Source organism: Nematostella vectensis, chromosome 4, assembly GCF_932526225.1.
Source record: "Nematostella vectensis chromosome 4, jaNemVect1.1, whole genome shotgun sequence".
NCBI lineage: Eukaryota > Metazoa > Cnidaria > Anthozoa > Actiniaria > Edwardsiidae > Nematostella > Nematostella vectensis.
Window position 1 is genome coordinate 15504339 of NC_064037.1, and position 20247 is coordinate 15524585.

A 20247-nucleotide genomic window follows, 5' to 3' on the forward strand; every position below is an offset into this window, starting at 1 on the left:
TAAGGTAGCGAACAAACGATGAAGCAGAGCCTATGCGAACTGATTGCGAACGGCCTTGGAGGAAAGCAGCAATCCACCTAACAAGACATGGGTGTAAATTAAAATTACTCAGTTTGCGAAGAAGAACGTGATGGTCAATCAGGTCGAAGCCTTTTTTAAAATCCGCAAAAAAAGAGGTTTATACTACAACTACCATTGTCCAAAGCCTCTAGGGCTAGGTGAATAATATAGGCGATTGCATGTTGGGTTGATTTCCCTGCAGCAGAAAACTGTTTGCAATCGAGTTCCTCGTATACCCTTGGGAGTGACCTTGCAAGCGTTAATCCCTCAATGACTTTTGCGATCTGGTTAGTCAGCGAGATCGGCCGGATATCCTCATCAACCCTTTTGGGCGGCATCTGCTTTGGCAGGGGGGTCACCACCGCGCGCTTCATGGACGAAGGGAGTATACCTTGTCTCAAGGAGATATTATACATGTGCGCAACCAGCGGTGCGAGTTCAAACGCAAACACTTTCAAGACTATGTTTGGAATGCCGTCGGGGCCTGGGGCTTTCTTGATTTTGGTGCTCCGCAGTGCAACATAAACTTCGCGATCAGTCACATAAAGCACAGTCATGTGTCTTTGAAGACTTCTTTTTCGGGGTAAGATCTTCCAACAAGTGGTACATTCATACAGCCTTCTCTGCTTGGTGTGTTGGGTTTCATGAATTTTGAGATGATAAGAATCAAAGATGTAACGCTTATCATAGAACTTGCACTTCAAAGGTTTTTCTTTCAAATGAACCCTTTAGTGAATAGCCAATGATGCTGTGGAAGAATGAACAAATCTGTCATCGCTAGGTGACCATAATTGAACACAGAAAAGGATCCAAGAAGGTTGAATAGTTATAATGTAGCTTCATGTCCCTGATTCAAAGGTCACAGTGATGGCTCATGGTGGAGATATGCATCGTTTTTGCTTTTATTACAGAATTGTGAGAAAGGGGGTGCTAGATTTGTTGATCAGATTTGTTTTTGTGTGAAGACAGATACAAAAGAGTTTAAAGTCAGTTGATTCTTTGTAAAAAGAAAAACATCCGCCTGATGACTTTTCATCAAAATTTAGGTATTCTTTTAAACAATGATGCCGTGCCTTAATACATTCCATTTCACAAATGTTTGGCGGATTTATAGTGCCCGGAAGTTTTTCTAGCCACGGCTCTCAGAGATATGTCCCAATACTGTTGTATGTATGTGTTTTTAGTGAACCTAGGAGGGTGAAGCGTGCGTGAACCCACTTGCTATCCATAAAGTGTGTAATTTCTTTTTGAAGCAAATGTCAAATACTATCCTGACTGTGCACCCCCTCATCCTCAGCAAATCCTGGGGGTGCACCTGACTTGAGATTTGCCATAAATGTGGTTCCAGGCTCTCCTCTGTTGAACTAAGATGCCCCAAGGTTATTTACATAGTAATACTCACTTTTAAATTTCTGTGCATGAATCCTAGTACTGAACCTGAAACTGCTGGTTCTTACAGGCTGACTGGCATGGTATAGCTGTTTCGTCCTTCACAAAGGTCCTACCAAAAATTGGAAATATTGACTTAAGTTTAAATTGCACTATTGACTTTGTGGTTGGGTCTTAGGGAGGTTGGTTTATTTGATTTATTTACTTTTAGTCAGGTGATTCTATAAAAGACTATATAATAAAAAGAGTCTTATTTGCATTGGCCAGGCGATGATAAACAAAGCTGCCATATTATGTATGGTGCCACCATTTTGCTGTCAACGGGAAGTTTGTCATGCAAAAAGTCACAAAAAGGGGGCCGAAGCAAGGGTTTTAAGAAAGGGGGACCGGATCCATTGCTCTACCATGTATTTTCTTATAATTCTTGTAATTTTTAAACCAGATATCTGAAAATGGGGTGCGCCCATGCCTATTGTTTCAAAGGAGCTTGTTGTAACAGCAAGTAGCATATTGAGATATTGCCTCTGTCTTTGTTACGTGTTAGTTCCTAGGTGTTGGAAGTATACAGCAAGAGGGGTACAGGGGAAATGCATCCCTCACCCCCCCCCCCCCCCCCCCCGCCAAAAAAAGGCTTCCAGTTTTATCACATGACATTTTCGTCAATACCTTGTGCCTCCTTAATAATCATGATATGTTATAACAATGAAAAGAGCAGTATTTTTCAGTCAGTACAACGGCTTGAGTTTGAAAAAATATATACTACATTTTTGGTCGAGACGATGGCTCCATTCAAGACGTCCAATAAACATTGCACCTTTGGGGGGGAGGGATGGTAGTTTTCCGATGCATTTAAAGTACAACTTATTTCATTTGTCGTATGTGAATGACAATTGGGTTTTGAACTTGTCACTCAAGTTTTTGATCAATGGTTTTATTTTCGAAAGTAAAGAAACAGTGAAAAGGCGCTATGGAAAAGCGTATCAAAGAAACAAGAGGTCAAAGACGATAGAGGAGGCCTGGGTACTAATGTTTAGACGACGACGAGAGCTTTGCTGCTTCTGATGGTTCGTCCAAAATGAGAGAAATACCAAATAATCGCGGGTAAGGGACAGAAACATGTAAACATATCAACTTAAAGAGATGCAAAAACTTATGCCTCAAGGAATGGTTTACTGCTTTCAGGAGGAAACTGCTTTCAATCATCGACAAACTTTCGGATCGTCCCGTCACATCATCTCTGGATTCACGTGTGAGTTTCAAACCGTTTCTACAAAATTCCTACCAGTATAATACATCGATTCAAGAGCCGTGTATACTGGAAATAAGATGAAAGCTGTATACCAAGCTCTCTAATATCAATAAACCATTAGAATTCGCTTTGAGAACGAATGATTTGGTTAAATAAATGTTTTGGCGCGAAAGTTTCAACACGACATATATATTCAAGATGGCGTATAAACAAGCGATCTAAATAAGGAGGCATCCAAAATGAAACGAGCTCTCTCAGTGGCGGATCTAGGATTTAGAAAAGGGGGGTGACTTTTTTGACAGTCTGTCGCGATTATTCTTTTTTCAGAATTTTAACCCATTGACTCCTGGCTTTTTTGGAGCTGAATTTACAAAAAACAGACTGAAAACAGATACCTCCCCCCCTATTCTGAGTTTTATACAGCCCGTTAAAGTCAAACACAGCTGCACCTAGTCAGCGGTATCTGAGCTTTCCAACAGTGCTTTGCGGTCCCCACTTTTAATCCCTCGTCGTTGTGCTAAAGCCAGCACAAGTTGATGGTTGCTTGTATTTTTCATAAAAAATACAGCTATGAGCATATTAGGAGAGTGTCTCAGGACATCATGAAGTCTTTTGGGGCATAATTGAGTGCTTTGCTTATGGATATTTGCAAGCAAAGGTGGATTCATGATGATTTTTTCTTGTTTAGCTTTGCCCGGATGAGAAAATAATTTTCTAATGAATCACCACAGCTCTCCTAAATGCTGTCTTTTCTGAAACCAAATTGATTCCAAAATTGTTTACACTGCTACTCTGGGTCTGTATGACATGTAATTGATTTGTTTGGCTTCGGGGTGAAAAGACTTATAAAAGACTTAAAAAACCATCTGACTTTGGGGAGAGGAGTGTTGACTGGCCCTCCCCTCGTGAATTTTCCCCTGGATCTCCCAGAATGCTTTGCAATACGTAAATATATTTTCGTGATTGTATAATCCTTCAAGGAATGGACATTGTGTTTTGAGGCCAAGGAAATGTACCTGGAGGATCAGAATAAAGGTATCTATATTTGTGTCTTGAGCTGTGTTTGCTGATCTCTCTCCCTTGTGTGGTATTTTGAGCGTTTTATTGAGAGGGGTGATTCTGCTTTTCTCTCCTTGTTCGATTTGAGATTTGTCAAAGAACCTGTGCTATTATTTGGCTTAAGAGTAGATGCCAACACCTTGGTTGGATGCATATCTGCAAGACCATTTATCCCTTAGACTGATGCCTGAGTATCTTCATCTTGTTGTGTTTATTTTGAATTTATGAATTTTTTGGGTTGTGGGTACTTCCCAAAGCCAGTACAGGCCGGTTGAGGGGTCAATGTGTTAAGAAACATATTTCATATTACAAATTCATCTACAAAATCGTGTTACTTATTAAAGGTTTGAATGAGAGAACCAATAGCATAATAGCTGCTACGGACTTTACCGGAAGAACACTTAGAAAAGAAGATAACGCCATCCGCCATTGTTGCACTGCCAAAAACGCCTACGCCTACATTTCCCAAAAATCATCCAGTTTGCGATTTCTATTTTCTGGTGCAAGTGCATCAATCACAATGCAATTTATATAAAGGAATTCTGACGGCCACTTGTCAAAAAATTTGGAAAGCTCATTGGCATGTTAATAAGTCCCTCGCAGCTTCAACTTGCTTTTCCACTCTACTATGTGCGAGCATGAATTTTCCAGTTGCACTTTGTCTAGCGTGTGATAATATATACACTGGAAGAATACATTTTAAAGAATGCTAGATAGATATTTGAATAGAAAAAAGTATTTGATGTATAGTGGTGCCCCCCTTCATAGAAGTAAATCGCCCTATCTTTTAGGGCATTAAATGCAACCAACTGCTATAAAATTATTACGCTTTTGTTGTTCCTTAGGGAGTCTCACAGGTCTCACAGTGATTTTAGAGCTTCGACCACACCCAATGTACTATCCTTAAGGGTTAAAAAATGTTGTTGAAAAGTGCTATCCCTTAGAAGGTTTTCTGCTTTTCTGTTCTGCCATTCATACCGATCTGATTCATGTTCCTGTTTTGCCTAGTGCAGTGGCCTGGTATTTTATTGTGATCAAATACTGTATCGCTTCTCAACGGAAGAAAAAGATACTGTAGCATGAACTAAATAACATGGTTATGGTTATGGTTATTCTGAATAAAACATTAAAAAGTCTGCAAACACTTAACAAAAACATGCGGATGTGGATCACAGGTGTGGACATTAGATCAATAGATCCATATCCTGGGAAAAGATGAGTTCAATAAACTTCGCACTACAGCAACAGTCAAATAGTGCTGTAAAGTTTTTTTGATGACAAAGTCTGTGTGTGATCCACTGTAAAGCTGGAATACTGGAAATATGTTTTTAGTGTTATAAAAAAAATGATGCTCTCTACTCTTCCCTCCCATACTTATGGAATTAGGGCTTTTGCTGGTAATTTTACTGCTACTTACTATTTCATTATATTTTCTTCTTTTAGAACAATCATGAACATGGAGGACAAAGTCAATCGAACTCTGCAGAATCTAGCAGGTATAGAAAAGTCTAATTACTAGAAATAAAAAGCATTTTCTTCTTCTTCATCAAACAGTGAAACACAGGATCAATAAAAGAAACAAAGATTACAGTAATTACCAACAATGATGTTCAATTAAATCAGAGAACCTGGAGACATGTACTGTTAAGAGTGTCCAAAAGGAAAATTGTTGTACTGGTTCCTATACTCATTGTTGTACTGGTTCCTATAATCATTGTTGTACTGGTTCCTATACTCATTGTTGTACTGGTTCCTATACTCATTGTTGTACTGGTTCCTCTACTCATTGTTGTACTGGTTCCTATACTCATTGTTGTACTGGTTCCTATACTCATTGTTGTACTGGTTCCTATACTCATTGTTGTACTGGTTCCTATACTCATTGTTGTACTGGTTCCTATACTCATTGTTGTACTGGTTCCTCTACTCATTGTTGTACTGGTTCCTATACTCATTGTTGTACTGGTTCCTATACTCATTGTTGTACTGGTTCCTCTACTCATTGTTGTACTGGTTCCTATACTCATTGTTGTACTGGTTCCTAAACTCATTGTTGTACTGGTTCTTCTACTCATTGTTGTACTGGTTCCTCTACTCATTGTTGTACTGGTTCCTATACTCATTGTTGAACTGGTTCCTATACTCATTGTTGTACTGGTTCCTATACTCATTGTTGTACTGGTTCCTCTACTCATTGTTGTACTGGTTCCTATACTCATTGTTGTACTGGTTCCTAAACTCATTGTTGTACTGGTTCTTCTACTCATTGTTGTACTGGTTCCTCTACTCATTGTTGTACTGGTTCCTATACTCATTGTTGAACTGGTTCCTATACTCATTGTTGTACTGGTTCCTAAACTCATTGTTGTACTGGTTCCTATACTCATTGTTGTACTGGTTCCTATACTCATTGTTGTACTGGTTCCTATACTCATTGTTGTACTGGTTCCTATAATCATTGTTGTACTGGTTCCTATACTCATTGTTGTACTGGTTCCTATACTCATTGTTGTACTGGTTCCTATACTCATTGTTGTACTGGTTCCTATACTCATTGTTGTACTGGTTCCTATACTCATTGTTGTACTGGTTCCTATACTCATTGTTGTACTGGTTCCTATACTCATTGTTGTACTGGTTCCTATACTCATTGTTGTACTGGTTCCTCTACTCATTGTTGTACTGGTTCCTATACTCATTGTTGTACTGGTTCCTATACTCATTGTTGTACTGGTTCCTCTACTCATTGTTGTACTGGTTCCTATACTCATTGTTGTACTGGTTCCTAAACTCATTGTTGTACTGGTTCTTCTACTCATTGTTGTACTGGTTCCTCTACTCATTGTTGTACTGGTTCCTATACTCATTGTTGAACTGGTTCCTATACTCATTGTTGTACTGGTTCCTATACTCATTGTTGTACTGGTTCCTCTACTCATTGTTGTACTGGTTCCTATACTCATTGTTGTACTGGTTCCTAAACTCATTGTTGTACTGGTTCTTCTACTCATTGTTGTACTGGTTCCTCTACTCATTGTTGTACTGGTTCCTCTACTCATTGTTGTACTGGTTCCTATACTCATTGTTGTACTGGTTCCTATACTCATTGTTGTACTGGTTCCTATACTCATTGTTGTACTGGTTCCTATACTCATTGTTGTACTGGTTCCTATACTCATTGTTGTACTGGTTCCTCTACTCATTGTTGTACTGGTTCCTATACTCATTGTTGTACTGGTTCCTATACTCATTGTTGTACTGGTTCCTCTACTCATTGTTGTACTGGTTCCTATACTCATTGTTGTACTGGTTCCTAAACTCATTGTTGTACTGGTTCTTCTACTCATTGTTGTACTGGTTCCTCTACTCATTGTTGTACTGGTTCCTATACTCATTGTTGAACTGGTTCCTATACTCATTGTTGTACTGGTTCCTATACTCATTGTTGTACTGGTTCCTCTACTCATTGTTGTACTGGTTCCTATACTCATTGTTGTACTGGTTCCTAAACTCATTGTTGTACTGGTTCTTCTACTCATTGTTGTACTGGTTCCTCTACTCATTGTTGTACTGGTTCCTATACTCATTGTTGAACTGGTTCCTATACTCATTGTTGTACTGGTTCCTAAACTCATTGTTGTACTGGTTCCTATACTCATTGTTGTACTGGTTCCTATACTCATTGTTGTACTGGTTCCTATACTCATTGTTGTACTGGTTCCTATAATCATTGTTGTACTGGTTCCTATACTCATTGTTGTACTGGTTCCTATACTCATTGTTGTACTGGTTCCTATACTCATTGTTGTACTGGTTCCTATACTCATTGTTGTACTGGTTCCTATACTCATTGTTGTACTGGTTCCTATACTCATTGTTGTACTGGTTCCTATACTCATTGTTGTACTGGTTCCTATACTCATTGTTGTACTGGTTCCTCTACTCATTGTTGTACTGGTTCCTATACTCATTGTTGTACTGGTTCCTATACTCATTGTTGTACTGGTTCCTCTACTCATTGTTGTACTGGTTCCTATACTCATTGTTGTACTGGTTCCTAAACTCATTGTTGTACTGGTTCTTCTACTCATTGTTGTACTGGTTCCTCTACTCATTGTTGTACTGGTTCCTATACTCATTGTTGAACTGGTTCCTATACTCATTGTTGTACTGGTTCCTATACTCATTGTTGTACTGGTTCCTCTACTCATTGTTGTACTGGTTCCTATACTCATTGTTGTACTGGTTCCTAAACTCATTGTTGTACTGGTTCTTCTACTCATTGTTGTACTGGTTCCTCTACTCATTGTTGTACTGGTTCCTATACTCATTGTTGAACTGGTTCCTATACTCATTGTTGTACTGGTTCCTAAACTCATTGTTGTACTGGTTCCTATACTCATTGTTGTACTGGTTCCTATACTCATTGTTGTACTGGTTCCTATACTCATTGTTGTACTGGTTCCTATACTCATTGTTGTACTGGTTCCTCTACTCATTGTTGTACTGGTTCCTATACTCATTGTTGTACTGGTTCCTATACTCATTGTTGTACTGGTTTCTATACTCATTGTTGTACTGGTTCCTATACTCATTGTTGTACTGGTTCCTATACTCATTGTTGTACTGGTTCCTATACTCATTGTTGTACTGGTTCCTATACTCATTGTTGTACTGGTTTCTAAACTCTAGGCTATAATGTGTGCTGCTTTTTACTCTTTCACATCCAGATTTACGAGACTTTTGCACCACTCCCCATAAAAATTGAGATGGGCAACCCCTCTCAACACACTCAGCCACCCATCCAAAATGCTCAAATTTCTTGCGAGACTTTTGCACCACCCCCCATAAAAAGGGAGATGGGCAACCCCTCTCAACACACTCAGCCACCCATCCAAAATGCTCAAATTTCTTGCGAGACTTTTGCACCACCCCCCATAAAAAGGGAGACGGGCAACCCCTCTCAACACACTCACCCACCTATCCAAAATGCTCAAATTTCTTGCGAGACTTTTGCACCACTCCCCATAAAAAGGGAGACGGGCAACCCCTCTCAACACACTCACCCACCCATCCAAAATGCTCAAATTTCTTGCGAGACTTTTGCACCACCCCCCATAAAAAGGGAGATGGGCAACCCCTCTCAACACACTCACCCACCCATCCAAAATGCTCAAATTTCTTGCGAGACTTTTGCACCACCCCCCATAAAAAGGGAGATGGGCAACCCCTCTCAACACACTCACCCACCCATCCAAAATGCTCAAATTTCTCGCGAGACTTTTGCACCACCCCCCATAAAAAGGGAGATGGGCAACCCCTCTCAACACACTCACCCACCCATCCAAAATGCTCAAATTTCTCGCGAGACTTTTGCACCACCCCCCATAAAAAGGGAGATGGGCAACCCCTCTCAACACACTCACCCACCCATCCAAAATGCTGAAATTTCTCGCATTCTTCTTCATTTTTAAACTACATACTGTATTTAATGAAGCTATCAAGAGTAAGAGAATTGAATTGAAAAATCAATATGTTTTTTCTTCAAAATTTTGTTTTATAGATTTTTAGTAAACACACCATAACAATGCTGAACAGGAGTTTTCTTACCGCAATAGTAAATCCCTTGGGAATCTGTATTATAAGTTACTTCAGCTATTAGGACTTTTTTTCTTGCAGCGTGTCATCCAGCATTATTACCAACTTAACAGTTAATGGGTGTGACAGTGATGTTGTGAACATTCCCTCTATTGCTCTGGCTCCTAGAAGCCATATAATGGCATTGGAAAGCATCACAAAGAATATAGTGACAACATGCAACACAGGGCAAAATCAGCAGGAACTAAATTTATCCTGCAGAAATAAGGTTGTAGATTTGTCAACAAGCAGCAGAAGTCAAACTTGTGCTAGCAGTGCAGAATGGTTTGGCAGATTTAGAAATGATGTTGATCCATATTCAGAGAAAGAGATGATATCTGACAGCATCTGCAGTGACACTGTTTCCTCAATTCCTGACATTTCCTCCCTTGTTACAATTGTGATTTCTAAAGGCTCCGTGGGCACAGCTCAATCACCTCTGCTTCGAATGGAACATGGACTGTGTCGCTTGTGTTCTGCTCCTGTCAGCAGTTTGTCAGACTTAATCACTCACTTGCGCCTAGCTCATCCAGGTAATTATCTCTAATTATCCCTTTACTGTACTGCAAATTTATTCATTTTTTGATCTTCTTTAAAATAACAACCAACTTACACCAGCCTGTCTATAGTATCTGTCACTTGCATATTGGCTGATATTTATCCAAGTTCAAAATACAAAAAGGAAACCCAGGTAGCCCAGAAACAAGGCATGTTAAGGAAACAAAGGATGGACAGGAACCCAACTTAACATTTCTTAAACATCATTTCATAAACAAGATTTACAATTTATTATGTCTCTCTAATAAATCCCTAAGCTAACCAGCCCTTGCGTTGGGCTCAGTCCTCTTTCTTGAGAAATAAAGCCAATGCCACTGAGCCATCATGCTAGAATGATATTACTAATGATATTAGTCATTATTCAATACCTTATATGGTTATAATGAATGATATTACTAGTCATTATCCAATACCTTATATGGTTATAATGAATGATATTACTAGTCATTATCCAATACCTTATACGGTTATAATGAATGATATTACTAGTCATTATCCAATACCTTATATGGTTATAATGAAAGATATTACTAGTCATTATCCAATACCTTATACGGTTATAATGAATGATATTACTAGTCATTATCCAATACCTTATATGGTTATAATGAATGATATTACTAGTCATTATCTAATACCTTATATGGTTATATTGAATGATATTACTAGTCATTATCCAATACCTTATATGGTTATAATGAATGATATTACTAGTCATTATCCAATACCTTATATGGTTATAATGAATGATATTACTAGTCATTATCCAATACCTTATATGGTTATAATGAATGATATTACTAGTCATTATCCAATACCTTATATGGTTATAATGAATGATATTACTAGTCATTATCCAATACCTTATATGGTTATAATGAATGATATTACTAGTCATTATCCAATACCTTATATGGTTATAATAAATGATATTACTAGTCATTATCCAATACCTTATATGGTTATAATGAATGATATTACTAGTCATTATCCAATACCTTATATGGTTATAATGAATGATATTACTAGTCATTATCCAATACCTTCTATGGTTATAATGAATGATATTACTAGTCATTATCCAATACCTTATATGGTTAGAGTACTAAGCAAATATAATAATGAATAGTATCATTCTAACATACTTAAATTATATAATTCAATGATTGTTTCGGTAACTGTTTTGATTTTTTTTCTCATTCTAGGACATTGCGCAAAGGGTGTGAAGACTCATGGCTACATAGGGAAAAAGACACAACCAACAACTCCCAACATTCCAAGCTCTAGTTCTGTAAAAAGGAAGGCTTTGATTGAAAAAAGAGATGGATTGTCATTGAGTGTGACTAAACAAAAGCTCCCAGTTGCTCAGTCTATTACATCTACACCAAGAAGAGCAGTAGCCATGCCTATACAAAAACAACCAGCAGTACAGTCAGAAGTCATGTCAACTGAATCAGGTGCTGTTATGCCAGCTAACAATTCACCAGTGGAGCCAAGACAAACAATTTCAGTGATCAATCCAATACCCATAAGTAAAACACAACCAGCTGGGTCTTCAACAACTCAGGCAATTACTGTATTAGCGATTGCTTGTACATCAACTTCACATGTTAGTAGTACATCAACTTCATATGTAAGTAGTACATCAACTTCACATGTTAGTAGTACATCAACTTCACATGTTAGTAGTACATCAACTCCACATGTTAGTAGTAAATCAACTTCACATGTCAGTAGTGCACCAACTTCACATGTTAGTAGTGCTACTAGGAAGGCAGTTACAGCATCAACACAAACGTCAGGGCCAGTGATGTGCGAACGTTGCAATAAGTGGTTTGGAACTGACCATTTACTGAAATTCCACATGGCAGAAACACATTCAGAGGCCGCAAAGTGTTTGGCAGCATCTGAAATGCAGTCCATTAAAGCTGCTAAAATTACTCAGTCATTGCTGGCACAAGCACAAGGCAACCCAGCATCAGGAGTATCACCATCCTCTACAGCAACACTCAAAACAGTCCTGCTACTTACACCAGAGATTCTAGAAAAATTAAAGGCAGCAGGAAATATAGTTATTTCAACAACTGAGGCACAAAAGGGAATCACAGTCTGCCAGCCTGGGGCAGTAAATAGACAAGGACAACATAAGCTGGCGACAAAAGTATCAACAAAGATTAGAACAGTGAATGGCCAGGGCACAGGGTCAGCAAAAAGTAGTGAAGCTGTTGGGCAAGGAAATCCTACAGCCACATGCAAGGAAAAATCAACGAATAGCCAAGGGTCAGGGCAAGGGACAAAGGATACTTCAGGCGGAACACAGACCTCTATCCAACAAAAAGCACAGCAACAAGTAAGTACACCAAGAAGAGCAGTAGCCATGCCTATACAAAAACAACCAGCAGTACAGTCAGAAGTCATGTCAACTGAATCAGGTGCTGTTATGCCAGCTAACAATTCACCAGTGGAGCCAAGACAAACAATTTCAGTGATCAATCCAATACCCATAAGTAAAACACAACCGGCTGGGTCTTCAACAACTCAGGCAATTACTGTATTAGCGATTGCTTGTACATCAACTTCACATGTTAGTAGTAAATCAACTTCACATGTTAGTAGTACATCAACTTCACATGTTAGTAGTAAATCAACTTCACATGTCAGTAGTGCACCAACTTCACATGTTAGTAGTGCTACTAGGAAGGCAGTTACAGCATCAACACAAACGTCAGGGCCAGTGATGTGCGAACGTTGCAATAAGTGGTTTGGAACTGACCATTTACTGAAATTCCACATGGCAGAAACACATTCAGAGGCCGCAAAAGGTTTGGCAGCATCTGAAATGCAGTCCATTAAAGCTGCTAAAATTACTCAGTCATTGCTGGCACAAGCACAAGGCAACCCAGCATCAGGAGTATCACCATCCTCTACAGCAACACTCAAAACAGTCCTGCTACTTACACCAGAGATTCTAGAAAAATTAAAGGCAGCAGGAAATATAGTTATTTCAACAACTGAGGCACAAAAGGGAATCACAGTCTGCCAGCCTGGAGCAGTAAATAGACAAGGACAACATAAGCTGGCGACAAAAGTAGCAACAAAGATTAGAACAGTGAATGGCCAGGGCACAGGGTCAGCAAATAGTAGTGAAGCTATTGGACAAGGAAATCCTACAGCCACATCCAAGGAAAAATCAACGAATAGCCAAGGGTCAGGGCAAGGGACAAAGGATACTTCAGGCGGAACACAGACCTCTATCCAAATAAAAGCACAGCAACAAGTGGACTTAAGCAACAAAATGGCAAGTACTCAAAAAGCAAGCACATCACAAGTGGCTCTTGTAAGACGAGGCAAAGCATCATCTGTGCCTCTGATAGATGCAGCAGAAGCACTTGCAGCAACAGCTGTATCAGTAACTCCAACAGCTTCTATAATAACAGCTGAGGAAACAGCATCAATGCAGCCAGTAAAACAAGCAACAGTGCCAAGAAAACGCAAGCAGGTTCTGGTTGAAGCAGTTGAAACTAACGTTGAGGTACAACATGTAACAGCTCATGTGAAAGCTAGGGTTCCTGTCATAGAAGTTGACATGGATGAAACGGAGGAGGAAGAGATGGAAGAAGATGAGAATTGGGCCAGTGAAGGTAGCCCGTCAGAAGAGGAATCTGTAGACTTTGATGACGATCCCGAGTTCGAGTTTAAGGGGGAAGATATCGAGTCAGATGATGATGATGCCCTTGAAGCTGCTGTGGTACCAACCTCCCAAAGACGTCGTCGCAGCACTAGAATCAAGAGGCAACAAAGACAAGATTCAGACGAAGTAAGTCTAGTATTCTTTGTTAGAAATAGTTTTCCTGGCAACAACAAATCCCTCACCAGAAAATCCACTTTTTACCAACTAAGTCTGCTATCCATCTGAAACTTCACTAACCCCTACCCTCCTGACAGCCTACTCCACTTAACACTATCCCCATAATTACCCTCCTGTTCTCACCCCTGCCACCAACCTCTACCCATACCACAACCACTATCCCCCTTTATGCCCCCCCTTCATCCTATGTACCCTGGTATACGAGTACCCTCTGTCAACCGAAAGCCTGGGTGGTGCAGTTGGCAGAGATCACTTGTTAATGCATTAACTATTGGTTTGTTATAAGTCCTCAGGAGAAGATTCGGAAGATGATGAGAGCAGTAGCAGTGATGAAGATGATGATAAGTCCACTCCAGAGCTTGCAGAAGAAAACGAGCAATTAACAAGAAGTATTCCATGCAAGGTAAGAGATGTTTTCAGACCTTTTATCTATAACACTGCAATTTTATGAGTGTATGTTAGGGGGTGGGTTTAGTTCAGGAAGGTGTGTTTTTATGGTTTAGGTTGATTCCATTTTTCTTTTATTGCTAGTTGTTTCTCTTTTCTTTTTTTTAAACCTATTTTCCCGCATTTGTTTTTTTTTCAAATTTATAAAACGGGTTGCAGTTTAAAGAACCCTCAAGGCCCCCTGACACACCTTGTAGTTTTCACATCCCTTTTCCCATCGCATGTCAGAGACATGTATATCAGCAAAATGATTGTAAAATATGTACTATTTTATATTGTTCTGTTTCGTCCAGCATTGTGAAAAGCTGTTTTACTGGCAAGTCCACCTTCGCTTCCACGTAGAAAGAAAACATGCAAGCATAAGTTCTTATCAAGGCAAGCTTGCAAAATGGAATCAACCTCAAAACATCCAACATCAAGAATCAGGGGAATCGGAACAAAATCAGGAGAAACTAGTTGAAGGTCAAGAACAGACCAATGTAGATAACCTAGACGAGAAAAAGGACAAAACAGATCAAGAACAGTACAAACCTGAAAAAACAGGGCAGGAACAAGAGAAAACCGATCAAGAGCTGGAGAAACCTGATATGGTTCAGGAAAAACAAGATAATGAGCAAGAGAAACCAGATAAGGGTCAGGAAAAACAATATCAAGAACAGGGAAACCCAGATAAGAATAAGGAAAAACAAGATCGTGAACAAGAGAAACCAGATAAGGATCTTGAAAAACAATATCAAAAACAGGAGAAACCAGATAAGGATCAGGAAAAACAAGATCGTGAAAAGGAGAAACCAGATAAGGATCAGGAAAAACAAGATCGAGAACAGGAGAAAACAGATAAGGAACGCGAGCAACCATATCAGGAACAGGATAAACCAGATCAAGAAAATACTGAACCTGGACCAAAACAAATTGGACCAGATGAAAGTTCATTGAATCGGGAGAGGGATACAAAGCTTGCTGACTATCAACAGAAAAATACTCCTGCCAACCCCAACTATTGTGACCATTGTGACAGAACATTCTTATTGAAAGAAGCGCTGAGGCTCCATATTAAAAAGGTCGTATCGAGACTGAAAGGGAAAACTCAAAAGATTCAACATGAAGGTTTGATAGTCATCATGACCACTATAATTACAGTAAATGCTTTTAGCACCCTGGAAGCTTATGATTGCTTTTTATTTAGAGTGAAGTGAGTGCTTACATAGAGTGACAAAGTCTAAAACATAATACGTCATTTTTTAGGTATTTTTCAACACAATTAAAAATCATTGGAGAAGAAAACACAATAATAATGTTCCAGTGTATAACATTTTTCTCAAAGATCCCATATGATTTGCACGCTGTATCTTTGACTTGTATTACTATTGTTGATCATTGTTCTCTTTAGAACTTGAAGACGAACCTGATGATATTAGGCCAAAGCGAGCCCCCCGCAAACTAGCATGTCAACAATGCGGAAGTGTGTTCGCGCAAAGGCGGGGATTGGAAAGACATATCCTTTTTATCCATACTAACCAAACGCCAGTCAAGTGTAGTGTATGCGAGAAATGGTTAAGGAACGAGTATGCACTTATTGGCCACAATAGGATTGAACACGCTGTACGCAATTTCGTCTGCCAGCACTGCGGAAAGAAGCTTGCCTCTAAAAGTATGTTTTAGTAGGTATTAGCCTAGCAATATGATTAGATTATTGAACATATTCAAAGTGGATTACAGACGATCAAACGGTCCTAAGAGTTCAGCCGTAGCAGAGTTCAGCCGTAGCAGAGTTCAGCCGTAGCAGAGTTCAGCCGTAGCAGAGTTCAGCCGTAGCAGAGTTCAGCCGTAGCAGAGTTCAGCCGTAGCAGAGTTCAGCCGTAGCAGAGTTCAGCCGTAGCAGAGTTCTGCCGTAGCAGAGTTCAGCCGTAGCAGAGTTCAGCCGTAGCAGAGTTCAGCCGTAGCAGAGTTCAGCCGTAGCAGAGGGTGGGGCACTGGGGACACATTTCAGCCCCAATATTTTCAAACATAGGGAAATGACCAGGAAGGGCCTGGCGCCCGTTTCTCGAAACACCCGAGAATTCTCGGGACCGAAAACTTTATTTTGCATTTTTGATAAAAATTTCGCATGTTTTCCTTCTGGAGAGCCGCTTTCATGTTTTAGAAACAGTTTAAACTTCCTCTTGGTTCGTATTCCAAATGATTACGCTCAATAGGGCTATTTTCGAAGTTTTGCTAAAGCCAAAAAGTTACCCGAAAAGTCTCGGGTGACTGCGAGGTCCCAAGAACCTTCTTAATATTTTAGCCATGTGATTTTCGGGCCCGAGAAGTTAGGGAAAGATAAAAATCTATAAAACCAAAAAGAGGATTATCCTTCACATGAATCTTTGTGGTAAAATACGATGTTTGACGATATTTCAACACATTTAGATACCATAAATTTTAAAGGAATTAGCCAGCTTTTCAAATTTAAGGAATAAAACGTTTTCGGGCCCGAGAATTCTCGGGTGTTTCGAGAAACGGGCCCCTGGCTGTGCCGCCAACCCCTCCTTATTTTCTTATGTTTCTGTAATGTGCCCTCTCCCCCTGCTACAGCTCTGACTCTCATCTCTATTTCACCAAAGCTTTTATGAGATAACAGAGAGTTGCTCATTGTCCTTAAGTCGTTAAGTTTAAAGAATGTCGACCAACTTCTACTTTGTTATTTTTTTATAATTGGAAATACAGCGGTTATTTTGCAAGAAAACTTCTAAATAACCATACATAATTGAAGTCTGATACTGATATAATGATACTATTACTTGCTTGTATTAGCCGATGTTTTTTTGTGACTTGGCATTGAGCGGAAGCATAAAATGGCTCCGTGAATGGCGTTCTTTAAACATATTATGTTTCCCTTTTAAGAAACCCTGAAGTGCCATCTTCAGCACCACACAGGAGAGCTACCTTACAAGTGCCGATTCTGTGACAAGCGCTTCGGAAAATCGAACAGTCTATTTGACCACGAGAATAGGCATACTGGCGAACTCCCCTTTAAGTGCGTTGTCTGTGGCAAAGCCTTTATCTCTCCGCAAGCGCTTGGAAGACACGCATTGGTCCATTCAGACGACAAACCTTTCAAGTGTGATGTACGTATAGAGTGGTACCTTAGTTAAGCAGCTACTTCCAAAAGTCCCGAAAAACTGGTCAATCAAAGTTGTATACTTCTCATCACGCGAAGTAAATGTATACACTGGATTGCATTGTAGTTATTAATGAGCGCAAACCCAATATAAGATGAAATACATGAATAAGAGCCCCGCCTAAACTTGTTACATTTTGTCGACTTCGTTGACGGACGGGACTGTACGTTAGCAGAGAAGTAACGAAAACTGACAGTACAACCTGCCACAACATTTTTTGATTCGAAGCTTGTTTTGTTATTATTCTCGGAGGATTAACCTCTCACTTCAAAGAACGTTTTATCTAGAAATAAAACGGCGCCTCGCCTGGGACACTTCAGTAATTTTGCTTATCCTGGGACCGCGGAGACCATTTTAAAGTGAAAGGCTAAAAATTTGGCCAAGACATACAAGTACATATCAGGAGCCCTATAAAAAATATGGAGCCCTGGAAAAATCAACCCAAGCCAAAAAGTGGTAGGCCTATAGCACTAGGCTAAAAATTACAAAGGCTACCTTTCTCGCCGGTGGAAATCCATATTGTACACTAATGAGTTATGTATTGCTTGCGATTCATTGCAGGTTTGCGACAAGTCCTTCAAGTCGGCATACGCTCAGAGAGTTCACAAGAGAAGTCATACTGACGACAAGCCGTTCAAGTGCGACACATGTGGGAGGAAATTTAACCAGAAAATCTGCCTGACACTTCACCTTCCCTGCAGAGAGGAGGAATTACGCAAGAAACGAGAAGAGGCGCGAAAAAGACGAGAGGAGAAACTAGCCGAGAAGGAATCGAGCAAATCTAGGAATAAAAGAAAGTCGAAGGAACAAAGGGATGAGCCGTCTCTCAAAAGGAGTACAGCCACACCCAAGAAAACAAGGAAGACAGCTGCTAAAGATTCAAGTGAAGTGGAGCGAATTCGCGGCGCAGGTGAATCCTCCAGTGAACCGTCTTCAAAAAGAAGCCAATCCACCAAAGGTAGAAAGAATGTTAATAAAGCTCCCAGTGGAGTGGATGGACCTCTTTCAGACGCTTCAGGGAAATCATCCAAAAAAGCATCCAGTAAATCACCGAAAGTTACCAAAGTAAAGGAGTCATCGATCACATCACAAAAAGCACCTAAGTCATCCAAGCAATCATCCAGTAAATCAACTAAAGGTACAAAGAAAAGAGTAGAAGAGGCATCAAGCACATCACAAAAAGCTCTACCGTTAATGACTGTTGGAGGACATTCATCAAAGGAAGCAGAAATATTAGGCGATGATAAAACAGAGATTAGAACTCGAAGAAGGACGAACTTGAAAGACAGTGAACCAGCACAGAAAATGTCAAGGAAAAGACCAAGTGAACGAGCCAAGCAGCGACAGCAGCAGTTTAAAAAGACCCGTGAAAACAATCTCGGCGAGTCGGAAACGGAAAATAACAATGTCTCAATGGACCTAATAGATGGCCTTGAGAAACTCCGCAAGGAAGCCCTGGATATAGACCATAGCATTGCAGAAGAGGACTCTTGTAAGGACAAATGGGCTGTTTCAGCAGCTGCTGAGCCACTTAATGTGTCTAGTGCTACGACGTCTAGAGGTCGGAGGGGTCGTTCTAGAAATGGAAAGAAATGATGTATTACTATTATCACAGGATTGGCTTAAAATGCGACGCGAACCAAGGAAATTAGCCAATCGGAAATGCGAGTAACACTGTTCCCATTAAAGCTGCATCGTCACCAGTTTACTTCCGGTCGATTACGTAACAACCTCCTTTTATTTTTAACGGAAAAGGCGAAAAATATTTCAAAATTGTGAAAGCAGGTGTCTTTTGGAAGTTTCTTTGAGGAGGTGATTGATAATTTAGATGAATGGCCTGTTAAATAGCGCAGATTCTAAAATATTCTTTTGTCTTTTAAGGGTTGAGATTTCCGTCGTACCTCCGGAAGTAAACTGGTGACAATGCGGCTTTAACCCGAACTTAACAACCAGAAGGTTTCAGGCTTGTTTTGATGTGGACTTAAACATTTTTGTGCCATGCTAATTTGCTATTGAAGTTTTGTCGATTACACAATTAGACGCGTTTCTTGTATTCTTACTGTATAACTTCCTAAATCTTCCTAAAAGTGGCCATGGTAGCGCTCGCCATTAGTGATCGATGAGGGATCCGTGTAGTTCACATCAAAAGCTGTAATTTACTTGGCCTGCTAGACTAAGCTAGATCGGCGATCATAAGGGAGAGCTAATATAGACTAGCATGACTGGAGTTGTTAGGGGTTTTGGGGGTTGACGGAGGGTCTAAGACAGTTTTGAGAGAATAAATAACATCCTTGGTGTTTTAGGAGTTGGAAGCTTACTCCTTAAGCCTTCTTGTTAACGTGAAACAGGGGTAACTGGAGCAAATCTCTTTTCATCGATCTTTGTTCTAAGCGAACGGTTGAGATTTTAAGAGGGTCGTCAATGCTGTGCATGTTAATGGTGAAGTATCCCATAATGCCTAGGGCACAACTAAAGCCTGCCACCACCTTGTTTGTTATTTTTATCAGTTACACACAAAAATATGACACTTTTTTGTTGATCATGGTTGAGATGATGATTTTTAACCAATAAATCAACAATTCTACCCGGTATCGCTCATTGTCATTGGCTGATTAAGAATTTCAGGAAGGAAACTACAGATTTCTGCGATTTTGAGTAATCTGCGAAATAGGGGTGGGGTGGGGGACTCCGATAAAAACAGATTGGGGTGATCGTCGGCAAAATCGATATTAACCCTAAGGATGGCACTTTGGGTGTGGTCAACAGAAATTCTTACGCCTAAGAGATAGCAAATTGGGTGTGGTCGAGGGAGTTTTTAA

At 39.9% G+C, this 20247-nt stretch overlaps 1 protein-coding gene across 3 annotated transcripts; it reads left to right on the top strand.

Annotated features, from left to right (window-relative positions):
- Positions 1-2392: 2392 nt before the first annotated feature.
- LOC116620212 lies at positions 2393-20017 on the top strand. Of its 3 annotated transcripts, none has more exons than XM_048726882.1 (11): positions 2393-2550; positions 2632-2698; positions 5201-5253; positions 9437-9927; positions 11158-12302; positions 13230-13769; positions 14107-14223; positions 14561-15374; positions 15658-15918; positions 17151-17374; positions 17990-20017. In XM_048726882.1, exons 1-11 carry the CDS (start codon positions 2525-2527, stop codon positions 19022-19024), a joined length of 4773 nt encoding a protein of 1590 aa, XP_048582839.1. In that variant the 5' UTR covers positions 2393-2524; the 3' UTR covers positions 19025-20017. The 3 variants fall into 3 exon arrangements, with proteins under 3 accessions (XP_048582839.1, XP_048582840.1, XP_048582838.1); XM_048726883.1 differs by having other exon boundaries at positions 11158-11395; positions 12371-13769; XM_048726881.1 differs by having other exon boundaries at positions 11158-13769.
- The last annotated feature ends 230 nt before the right edge of the window (positions 20018-20247 follow it).

Coding starts and splice junctions, on each gene's coding strand:
- LOC116620212 (XM_048726881.1), top strand. CDS start 2,525: ATGAGAGAAATACCAAATAATCGCGG. Junction 2,699..5,200: donor CATCATCTCTGGATTCACGT/GTGAGTTTCAAA, acceptor TTCTTCTTTTAG/AACAATCATGAACATGGAGG. Junction 14,224..14,560: donor CAAGAAGTATTCCATGCAAG/GTAAGAGATGTT, acceptor TGTTTCGTCCAG/CATTGTGAAAAGCTGTTTTA.